The 12,792-nt window shown below is 37.2% G+C and overlaps 1 protein-coding gene across 2 annotated transcripts in view; it reads left to right on the top strand.

Annotated features, from left to right (window-relative positions):
* Positions 1-12,792, top strand: part of ARHGAP15 (Rho GTPase activating protein 15) — a 619,400-nt gene that overhangs the window by 87,689 nt on the left and 518,919 nt on the right. For both annotated transcript variants that reach the window (XM_047082984.1, XM_047082983.1), the window contains one exon: positions 8,364-8,425. In XM_047082984.1, coding sequence (XP_046938940.1) covers positions 8,364-8,425 — 62 coding nt within the window. The remainder of the gene's footprint in view (positions 1-8,363; positions 8,426-12,792) is intronic.

Below are 12,792 nucleotides of genomic sequence, written 5' to 3'. Positions count from 1 at the left end.
AACCAGGCAATTAGAGAAGAAATCAAAAAATATATGGAAACAAACGAAAATGAAAATACAACAATCCAAACGCTTTGGGACGCAGCGAAGGCAGTCCTGAGAGGAAAATACATTGCAATCCAGGCCTATCTCAAGAAACAAGAAAAATCCCAAATACAAAATCTAACAGCACACCTAAAGGAAATAGAAGGAGAACAGCAAAGGCAGCCTAAACCCAGCAGAAGAAGAGAAATAATAAAGATCAGAGCAGAAATAAACAATATAGAATCTAAAAAAACTGTAGAGCAGATCAACGAAACCAAGAGTTGGTTTTTTGAAAAAATAAACAAAATTGACAAACCTCTAGCCAGGCTTCTCAAAAAGAAAAGGGAGATGACCCAAATAGATAAAATCATGAATGAAAATGGAATTATTACAACCAATCCCTCAGAGATACAAACAATTATCAGGGAATACTATGAAAAATTATATGCCAACAAATTGGACAACCTGGAAGAAATGGACAAATTCCTGAACACCCACACTCTTCCGAAACTCAATCAGGAGGAAATAGAAAGCTTGAACAGACCCATAACCAGCGAAGAAATTGAATCGGTTATCAAAAATCTCCCAACAAATAAGAGTCCAGGACCAGATGGCTTCCCAGGGGAGTTCTACCAGACGTTTAAAGCAGAGATAATACCTATCCTTCTCAAGCTATTCCAAGAAATAGAAAGGGAAGGAAAACTTCCAGACTCATTCTATGAAGCCAGTATTACTTTGATTCCTAAACCAGACAGAGACCCAGTAAAAAAAGAGAACTACAGGCCAATATCCCTGATGAATATGGATGCAAAAATTCTCAATAAGACACTAGCAAATCGAATTCAACAGCATATAAAAAGAATTATTCACCATGATCAAGTGGGATTCATTCCTGGGATGCAGGGCTGGTTCAACATTCGCAAATCAATCAACGTGATACATCACATTAACAAAAAAAAAGACAAGAACCATATGATCCTGTCAATCGATGCAGAAAAGGCCTTTGACAAAATCCAGCACCCTTTCTTAATAAAAACCCTTGAGAAAGTCGGGATAGAAGGAACATACTTAAAGATCATAAAACCATTTATGAAAAGCCCACAGCTCACATCATCCTCAACGGGGAAAAACTGAGAGCTTTCTCCCTGAGATCAGGAACACGACAGGGATGCCCACTCTCACCGCTGTTGTTTAACATAGTGCTGGAAGTTCTAGCATCAGCAATCAGACAACAAAAGGAAATCAAAGGCATCAAAAGATGAAGTCAAGCTTTCGCTTTTTGCAGATGACATGATATTATACATGGAAAATCTGATAGACTCACCAAAAGTCTGCTAGAACTGATACATGAATTCAGCAAAGTTGCAGGATACAAAATCAATGTACAGAAATCAGTTGCATTCTTATACACTAACAATGAAGCAACAGAAAGACAAAGAAACTTTTTGCAGATGACATGATATTATACATGGAAAATCTGATAGACTCACCAAAAGTCTGCTAGAACTGATACATGAATTCAGCAAAGTTGCAGGATACAAAATCAATGTACAGAAATCAGTTGCATTCTTATACACTAACAATGAAGCAACAGAAAGACAAAGAAACTGATCCCATTCACAATTGCACCAAGAAGCATAAAATACCTAGGAATAAATCTAACCAAAGATGTAAAGGATCTGTATGCTGAAAACTATAGAAAGCTTATGAAGGTAATTGAAGAAGATTTAAAGAAATGGAAAGACATTCCCTGCTCATGGATTGGAAAAATAAATATTGTCAAAATGTCAATACTACCCAAAGCTATCTACACATTCAATGCAATCCCAATCAAAATTGCACCAGCATTCTTCTCGAAATTAGAACAAGCAATCCTAAAATTCATATGGAACCACAAAAGGCCCCGAATAGCCAAAGGAATTTTGAAGAAGAAGACCAAAGCAGGAGGCATCACAATCCCAGACTTTAGCCTCTACTACAAAGCTGTCATCATCAAGACAGCATGGTATTGGCACAAAAACAGACACACAGACCAATGGAATAGAATAGAAACCCCAGAACTAGACCCACAAACGTATGGCCAACTCATCTTTGACAAAGCAGGAAAGAACATCCAATGGAAAAAAGACAGCCTCTTTAACAAATGGTGCTGGGAGAACTGGACAGCAACATGCAGAAGGTTGAAACTAGACCACTTTCTCACACCATTTACAAAAATAAACTCAAAATGGATAAAGGACCTAAATGTGAGACAGGAAACCATCAGAACCTTAGAGGAGAAAGCAGGAAAAGACCTCTCTGACCTCAGCCGTAGCAATCTCTTACTCGACACATCCCCAAAGGCAAGGGAATTAAAAGCAAAAGTGAATTACTGGGACCTTATGAAGATAAAAAGCTTCTGCACAGCAAAGGAAACAACCAACAAAACTAAAAGGCAACCAACGGAATGGGAAAAGATATTTGCAAATGACCTATCGGACAAAGGGCTAGTATCTAAAATCTATAAAGAGCTCACCAAACTCCACACCCGAAAAACAAATAACCCAGTGAAGAAATGGGCAGAAAACATGAATAGACACTTCTCTAAAGAAGACATCCAGATGGCCAACAGGCACATGAAAAGATGTTCAGCGTCGCTCCTTATCAGGGAAATACAAATCAAAACCACACTCAGGTATCACCTCACGCCAGTCAGAGTGGCCAAAATGAACAAATCAGGAGACTATAGATGCTGGAGAGGATGTGGAGAAACGGGAACCCTCTTGCACTGTTGGTGGGAATGCAAATTGGTGCAGCCGCTCTGGAAAGCAGTGTGGAGGTTCCTCAGAAAATTAAAAATAGACCTACCCTATGACCCAGCAATAGCACTGCTAGGAATCTACCCAAGGGATACAGGAGTACTGATGCATAGGGGCACTTGTACCCCAATGTTCATAGCAGCACTCTCAACAATAGCCAAATTATGGAAAGAGCCTAAATGTCCATCAACTGATGAATGGATAAAGAAATTGTGGTTTATATACACAATGGAATACTACGTGGCAATGAGAAAAAATGAAATATGGCCCTTTGTAGCAACGTGGATGGAACTGGAGAGTGTGATGCTAAGTGAAATAAGCCATACAGAGAAAGACAGATACCATATGGTTTCACTCTTATGTGGATCCTGAGAAACTTAACAGGAACCCATGGGGGAGGGGAAGGAAAAAAAAAAAAAAGGACGTTAGAGTGGAAGAGAGCCAAAGCATAAGAGACTGTTAAAAACTGAGAACAAACTGAGGGTTGATGGGGGGTGGGAGGGAGGGGCGGGTGGGTGATGGGTATTGAGGAGGGCACCTTTTGGGATGAGCACTGGGTGTTGTATGGAAACCAATTTGTCAATAAACTTCATATAAAAAAAAAAATTAAAAAAAAAAGTTCAGGGAAAAATATAGCAGTTTCCTTACTACTAAATAGGAAAATACTTAAATGCTAAATCTGTTTGAAAGCTATGGTGGCCCAGGGTTGTGGTTATAAAGAGATATGCTGAGTTATCATAGAGGAAGATCGGTCAGTCATACAGAAAGTTCCACAGGGTGGCACTACTTTAGAAGGCTCAGTCCAGTTCAGGGCAGGGGGCCCGCCTCAGCTTTGTGGATCTAGAAAAACTTTATTTATCAATGATCATGATGCCTTGGGACTAGCTCACAGTAACCAAATTTGTAAGAAGCTCATGTATAAACAATAACTCTGATTTGTAAATTTATAATGGTAGACACACTAATATTGACTGTTTAAGTCACCAATGTTGTACCTCAGAGGATCTCAGAAGCTGAATTAGGAGTCAGAGGTTGCCAGTGAACACAGAATCATAACAAAGAGTAAAAGAACAATAACTTAAAAACATCAACAGAGCAAATTATTGTAAGGCATAAGGGCTGTGTGATTCTGGTGTTAAAAGTCACAATCCTTTCTCATCAAAATCTGGAGAAAGTCTTTAGATTCAGTTCATTTCTAGTCATAAAGATGCATTTTCACAGAATTCTTGTGGTGGACTGTTGTAGATGAAAACCTATTCTTTTCAAGTCTACTTCTTTTATCTGAGAACAACATGAAGTCTTCACATAATAAATTGCGATGTCTGTACTTATGGTTACAGGCTGGTCTTTCTTCCACGATTGTTACCATTAATCAAAGGTTGTCTTCTGCTCTCCTGCCTTGTCTATAGCCTCCAACTTAGGTTGATAAACAGGTGCTATCTGGGTATCCCACAGCCATTCATTCTTCTCATCTGTATCTCAGCACAGTTGTGTCTGCTGAGTACTTCTTCAATTCTAGCAGACTGGCTGGCATCCAATCCGGACAAATTGCTGATCTTCCCTGCCATTTAACATTAAAAAATAGGGTGTCGAAGGGACATTGGACAAATTGCTTAAGAAGCCAGATTCAGCATCTAAAGATTGGTTGACATTTCTTAAGTATACAGAGTTTAGGGAGTACTTTTACTTCAAGGGAATTTCAGGTTGGCCTGGAACTTGCCACATAATATCCTAAACTTAGATATAAAACGTTACAGAATTTTGTAAATTACTAGAGATAAGACCATCCGAGCCTAAGATGACCAGCATACTCAACTGTAATTGAAAGATTAACATCCCTTCATTCCATGGGATTAACACAGAGTAGGAATAAATACTTAAAATAATGAATATGATACTATATGTACATCCACAGACAAAATACATAGCAATCTTCTGCTTGTCCTAATACTTCTTTCAGCTCCTATGATCCTTCCGGAATCACTGATTTCTAATGCCTGAAATACGGTGGGGTATTTCAAAGTATCATGACAAGAAATAATGAAGAGTGAAGTGTTGCTTGCAGCATTGGACTTACAATAATGCAGTGTTTTCTGTGTAGGAAGACTGGTTGGAATGTTCTGTTCCAGGGCAGAAGCTGGCTTGAGTTGCTGAGATGACTAGATGGGGTGTGGTAGCCATTCTGCAAAAGAGAGGAACACGAGTGTTTTTGAATGTGAGCTCACAAGCATATAAGCTTTGATAAGATTAAGAGTGTCCTATTAATCTTTGCAGTCTCATTGTGAGCACAGCAGATGATATTAAAGGGGAAGAGGGTGTTACTAATTGAAAATATATTGAAAGGATGAATGAGAAGTATCGAAGCGGTAATTGAGAAGAATGGACACCTGATCCCAGAAATGGGAATGTGTACATGATTGTACATGTATATAACCACGTGTAAATACATGTAGATATGTAAACATACATATGGCAGTAGTAAGTGTAGTAAGAGTATGTAGTAGGATGATTATTAGCTACCTCTAATGACCTGAAAGGCAGCCTGGACTTTGGGAGATGATAGAGGAGAAGAAAACTAATTTGCTCTTCACCCCTCTTCTTTCCTTTTTCCTGGGCCTCTGTGTGGTCATGCCTGGAAACTCTATTGCCTTGACTCAAGATCATGGGAACTGGCTCAGCCTGTTTGATGGCAATGATGTTACACTGATAGAGCCCTGACATGAGAAATCCAGTCCCTGGTCTTAATCTCCGTATTCTGAAAAAGTCCAGCAGTGTCTGGAGAAACATTTCTTATGTGTTCAGGGAGAGAGAATTTTAAAGTCTGTGTCTCAAGCTGGCTTGTGTTTGCTTATTTCTGAAAGAGTTATTAGTTTTTTTTTTCATTTTGAATTTCCCTTCCCTTTTTAAAGAAATGATCATCAACAATACATTCTGGGCACTAAACCTCCACCCACTGGTCTTTTGGTAAATTTTTTGGCAGGGAAAAGGCAATATTCTTAGTTGAGAATGCATGCATCAATTTTTATGATGGTTTGAGAGGTTTTGTAGCTTTTTGACAGATAATTTCAGACTTTTGTAACTACTTTATTTTCATCAGAAGAAAGCTTTAATAAAACAGTAAATTTTGTCTGTGCTTACACAACAAAATTTCTCAATATACATTACTAAAGAAAGGGCTGTCTCAGTGATGCTAATTGCTACTGAGAACATCCTTCTTCCAAACACTTGTAAAAATCAGTAATGCCCAGAGTTAAACACTGAACTTATTACATGGGCTTTAGGGGGTAGACAAACAAAATTTTCTGGCACCACAAAAAAAGGGACAGTATACGTGGAGTAAAAGGTGGGAAAAACAAACAAATAGTTGCATCCAAGTACAAAAAAGACACCACTGAGCATCATGATTCTGAAAATTATCCAAGAGACTTCCACAGACTCTTTTAGACTGTAGAGAACATGCTGAAGTAGAAGAAATTTTCTGGAAATGTAGATATGTGGAAAAAACTTTGCTATGAATCATTATTAGTATCTTCATCATTGTTATTAAAGTGCATTCATCAAATATATTTTTAAAGGCAAGTACTGTGCTATGTATTAGGAATATCATAATGAACAATTAGGAGAAAAGATCTCACCTACATCAGAGTGAGTCTTGTAAATACCAATTCACGAACTGGTGAAATTTTAGTGGTTTGGGACAATTCATTTATCCCCAAGTATCCCTTCCTTTCACCTGACGTATGCAGATGGATGTTTTTGGCTTTTTCACTATTCTATAAAGATTAAAAAAAAACATTAGAATAGTCACTCATGCATCCACTAATTTGTTTAAACAATATTTATAATTGTGATTATTGGTGTCAGCAAGTACTGTAGGTGCTGGGAATCCAGGAGTGAAAGGCAGAGTCACAGCACAGGTGCAGGTACCACCACATACAGTAGTCCCCATAGTTCACAGTTTCGTTTTCCACGGTTCCAGTTACCCATGGTCCATAGAATCCAGAAGTAGGGTATCCTCCTTCAGACATACATACCATTAGAAGGTCAATAGTAGCCCAACGCTATGTCACAGTGCCCACATCATTCATCTCATTTCATCTCATCATGTCGGCATTTTGTCATCTCACCTCATCACAAGAAGGATGAGTACAGTTCAATAGGATGTTTTGAGAGATAGACTACGTTTGTATAACTTTTATTACGGTATATTGGTATAATAATTATTTTATTTTATTATTAGCTGTTGTTAATTTTATTATGCCTAATTTATAAGTTCAACCTTATCTCAGATATGGATGTATAGGAAAGAACATAGTATATATACAGTTCGGTGTGATCCATGATTTCAGGCATCTACTGGGAGTCTTGGTGTATATCCCCTGCAGCTTGGGGGGACCTCTGTAAATGGACAACTACACTATGACCCAATAAGTGCTGTTATAGTGATAATGGCAGAATGAAAATGGGGATTCAGGGCAGGGACACCTAAAAGAGATTACAGAGGAATCTTGGAAGGATCCTATAACAATACACAGATAAATTGAATTTTAAAGTAGATTTAATGCATTTAGGAGTTTATGAGATGGAGACATGGTGGGGTGGAGTACTACAGTCAGGGGGAAAGGGTGGAACTGAGGGAATGTGGTCCTTTGATGTTAGGCAGGTGTCTTCTAGAAGCTTCTAGCATATAGTGTGGGGGAGAAGGTTGTTGTCAATTCATCTAGTGTGAAAAGATGGAACACAGGATAAGGACTTGAGATAAGGGTGTGTGGGACTGACAGAGGAACAAGGCAATGAGGCGCTCAGAAATTAAAATGCCTACTATAGACTTTGCTGGGAGTTAACACATCACAATTAGCATTGTACATTTATTTACCCTAGAACTCCACAAAAACCTCTATGAAGTTATAACAAATTGTTGAAACTCCTTTAAGAAACTTGCAGCTGTATTAACGATGAAAGCCAATAAGTACAAACGGGAAAGGAAGCACACCCACATTATGGAAGAAGATAATGAAATAGTGCTACTATAGTGTGTCTTAGTGACTGAAGGAAATGCATGAAATATCACTGTTTTAAATGCCCTTTCATAGTTCACCTGGCTCTGTTACTTGGTTCCACTGAATTCTTTTCACTTCCTGGCCTCAGCAGATACATGAGGTAGTCAGGATTAGGTGTGGAAAGGACCTTTTCTAAGGATGATCATTAAATTAAGAAAAGCATTAAATTTGTTTTTGTTTTACCATTTTTAATCAACTTTGTAGCAAGGGACTTCAATGCCCTGAAAGAAAAGTGAGTAAAGGTGTATTGCCATCTAATAAATCATTCACATTATTCTTTGTAATCTTTCTTTTGGATATTTAACAGCTTGTAATGACTATGATCTTGCAGGCACTTCCCATAAGCTATATATGCATTATTAATGAAGTTCTATGACTGGAAACTTCCATCACTGCAATGACTGTTGGAGAGCATAGGTTCACTCAAAATAATAATGCATAGGAGTTTGACACAGTTTTAATATATGCTTTCTTTTTGCAGATGGTTGAAAAAGAAGGTTATCTTCAAAAAGCTAAAATTGCAGATGGAGGAAAGAAACTAAGGTAATAAAGGTTACTTAATTCACTTTTACATAACTGTGATAGTTCCCCATCTCCTCAACTTGTGTCACTCCTGTTGTTTAGAAAGGAAGGCCCTATGGTACAATACCAGGATATTCCCCTCTGCTATCACTATGATAAACACTATTATTTTAATGTAATTACAGTTTTCTAATAAAGCACTACCTTCAATATCATTGCACATAATATTAAATGAAGTGCTCTTGTCCTTCTGGAACTTGAAAATTTCTTTTTCTTTTAAGTTTATTTATTTATTTTGAGAGCAGGGCAGGGGCAGGGAGAGAGAGACGCGGGGCTTGATCTCATGAATCGAAAGCTCATGACCTGAGCCAAAATCAAGAGTTGGACACTTAACCGACTGAGCCGCCCAGGCACCCCTGGATCTTGAATCTTAAAAAAAAATGCAAATAAATAAGATAATGAGTCTTGATTTTGGGTTTAACAGATGAAGGGATGAGTGTACTCTTTTTGCAGTATACAAAAATCTCCCTACAATATGTCGGGAGCATAATTTTTGAAGAATGGAGGATTTGAAGTACATTTACTACTCAGATAAAATTCATTTGAGAAAGATAAAAAGGAAAATAAAATCACCTGCCAAATAAAAAGTTGAATGTTGCCACATTTGGAGGTGAAATGAACACAGAGTAAGGTGAGAGAAATTAGAAAAAGGAAGTAAGAATTTCCCATGCAACAACAAAAGCCTTGAAGGAAAAAATAAGGTTGATAGGTAGAGAAAGATGCTAGACATTCTCTGTGTGTGGGATACTTAGAAATAATCATTTCCATTTTAGAATTTTTCCTATTTCTCATATAGGTGCTATTACATACTTAGCTTTGTGCTAGGTGATATGCAAGCTACAAAGATATGTAGAAGGCGCTCAAATTGGGAGACAAAGCATTTACTTATGACTATATTATTAAACCATAAAGGATGAATGTACTAATTAGCTACACAATGGGACATTTGTTAATTGTATCATGCAATTCATTACTAGGACGGCATTCTGGCCAACATTAGACCATGAAGTATGCTTTTTTTGCTGCCTGTAATGGAGTATGTATATGTTTATTTAAAAGGAGTAAAACTGGAGAAAATAATCATCCATAATTCTACTACTGCTTAAAATAGCTATTTCAATTTTAAAGAACAGGCTCTTTTTTTTTTCTTATATTGTGTTTTATTCTCAGACAGTAAAGAGGGCCTTGAACCCTCTTTTACACTGTTTCTCTGCAGTAACCCTGCAGCCACATCCCCTTGAAGAGTCCAGGAGAAACATGAATAGGAGACAGAGTCAAATGCAAGGCTCAAGGCTGCTTTAAGACACTGGACTTGTCCCCACCTCAGTGGATAATCTGGCTTAGGGAGTTGTATTGTCAAAGGGTGACAGGAGGAGTTTTTGGCTTTGACTGATTAATCCTTGTGTCCTCCTTTTCCTTGGACCTCACTCCCGGTGACACCAGCTCATGGGAGTGGTGCTGAGGGCAGCAATGGCTCTTTTCAAGGTGAATAATCAAGACCCTTTCTTACCTTACCAGTTATGTGCGCACAAAGCCCAAAGGAAGGACAGAAAAGGACCCAAGGCCTCGTCTAAGTTATCACTTTAGCTTTCACTGGGGTTTGGTAGGGGAGAGGAGGTGAGAGCTTTCCCTCAAGCTCTCATGCATGGAAAAGGAGGAGATACCAATGAAAGGAATTCCAGAAAATAAAGATGATGTCCCACCAGAATGGTTTCATAGTGTTTTTGCCCATAAACTGTCCTGATAAAATTTTTTTCTTATAAGATGGTGTCAAGAAAATGCAGAGGGGCAGAATAAGGCCCTTTCCCTAACCAATTCCCGTGAATACATTTTTTTAGTCAGTTTCAATCAGTGTACATATCATTTTATATTCGTTTCATTTGTTGTTACTTTAATCAGTTTGCAAATCATTTTTGTGTTCTAGTTTAAATTCATATAAACATTAGCTTGTGCTCTGTTTTATTGTTGTTTCAACCAGTTTGCATACAATTATGCATTCTTTCAGCTTTTTTCATTTAAAGTTATATACATTTCAGTTTCTTTCTTTTTTTTTTTTAGCATCAGGTGCACCGAACTGAGTTGATTTTACTCTTCAGTGTGTGGCCTTTTATTATCATCATTCTGGGCAAGACCCCTAACTGGTTTTATTTTATTTTCAGCCTCCAATCCTCACTTCAATCCCCTGTAGAATGTATGTTCATCAAATCCACTCTCTATATATTTATGTGGTTATATGTGTGGCATTCTAGCAAATAGTGTGTAGTTGTGTGTATGTGAATGTGCTCTAAGTTTCATAAGCCCTTTTGTGTTTTAAACTTCGTTCTGTTTCTTATTATATTTCTTCAGTGTTAGTGTCTGGACATGAATCTATATCTATATATTTAAAATGAGTTCATTTCTTCCAACTGCTGCCCATTTTGTCATTGTGTAAATACACCAAATTTAACTTAACCTCCCAGGAGTGGACACCTAAATTGTCCCTAACTCCTTCCATCTCAAACAACATTGCAATAAACCACACATATATGTCCCCTTACGAACCTGTTAGCCATTCTCTCTGGGGCCTGTACCCAGGAGTGAAGGATTGCTGGTGGTAAGATACACACATCTATAAATCCATTGAATGCTACTGCCAGACTCCTCCCTGAATGAGTGCACAAGTTCACACTCCTTCTTCAAAGCAGAAGGGAACCTGCCCTGCCATCATCTCATCACACAGCATTATATAACTCAGTTTTGCAAGTTGATGGCAATAGAATGTTACTACATTTATTTTTATTCCTCTCATTGGCATTTTAGTTGAGCATCACTTCATCTATTTTGAGTTAGTCAGGTTCTGCCTTCTGAGAATTGCCTATGTTTCAACTTTGATGATTTTCTATTGACCTACTTACTTTGTTTTTGAAAGAACTCCTAATATGCTCCAGGTAGTAATACCTTGTCAACTTTAGACTTTGCAAATATCTCCTCCAAGTCTCTCACGGTCTATTTACTGTGCTGATCAAAGTCCTCAATGACCAAAAATCTTTAACTTTGATCCATATTGTTCCATAATTTTACTCTTGATTGTTTGTGGGGTTTGTTTTAGTCTTTTATTATACATGTTTTACCAGTTGAATTCTGTAGATATGGTCACCATGTTTAATAACATATACCAGGTTGATGGCACTATAATATACCAAACCATTCCTACACCTTTCTTTATTTGAATTTTAAGTTGATTCCAGTCTTATACTAAAATAGCTATAATTGGAGTAAAACTCCTATTGTTTGTCAATGTTTCTTTTATTTTTTAGGAGAAATGCTAACCCTGGAATACTTGATTAAATCACATGACTTTTTTTTTTTAATGTTACATATTGTCATATTGTTTCCTCAAAGTGTTGATATGTTTAATTGGCAACAAAATGGTCAGCTTAATCATAACCTTGAAAATTGTGTAGTTTTCATCCCATTGAAAATTTAGTAACTATTAAATAGTATACCATAGTTGCTATAGTTTGTATTTCTAATATAAATGTCTTTTTTTATTGACGTTTCCCCACTTATTAAAATGCTTTATATTTTGTTATACAGTTTAATTAATTAATAAGGAGTATTGCTAAACACATACTCTGTCCAGTACTTGGATAAATGCTCCACCAGTAATACTGAAATAATACTGTGAGATAGGCTGTGTTACTATTTTGCTTTCACTTGTACAAATGGAGAAAATTGGTCGCTGGTATTAACCTCTCCTTCCTCCCAAATCTTATTGTATGTATAGTAAGTATCAGATTTTAGCCCTGTCCTCTGAAGTAGGTTAGTGTTTTCTCTCTTGCTCGAAACTATTTGGAGCCAGGGAATAAGAACTGTCCGTTTAGTTCATACCATCAACAGTGCTAAGGGCTTCAATTATCACTTAGCAAACATTATTTTATTACTCTCTATAAAGTTTTCTACTCACAAATCCATGATAAGTCATCTACATCATGCATTGTATTTTTATTTTCCCTCTTTCCCCTCCTTTTCCTTTTTGTTTAGGTTCCCTCTTTCATATATTTTCTCTTTTTCTCTAGGAAGAGTTTAACCACTCTCTGACTATGAATAAAAGTGGGTAACAGAAAGGAGAACTCATTGACTATATCTGACATTCATAAAGAGCCGTAAATTTAGCTTATCCTGAAATGGGGTGCCATAAATTACCATGTGATACACAGGCAAGATTGAAAGTTGAATACATGTAGCATTCAGCTTTCATTTTTTTAATTGTTTACACTGAAAATGCAGTTTGTTTTTCTGGTGATGTTTAAGAATTTCTTCATTTTGGGACTTCCATCTCTGAAAGG

Source organism: Lynx rufus, unplaced genomic scaffold (assembly GCF_022079265.1).
Source record: "Lynx rufus isolate CCGP_SWC_20201006 ecotype Redwood Valley unplaced genomic scaffold, mLynRuf1.p SCAF_2, whole genome shotgun sequence".
NCBI classification, from domain to species: domain Eukaryota; kingdom Metazoa; phylum Chordata; class Mammalia; order Carnivora; family Felidae; genus Lynx; species Lynx rufus.
This window is presented reverse-complemented; position numbering and strand designations above follow the sequence as displayed.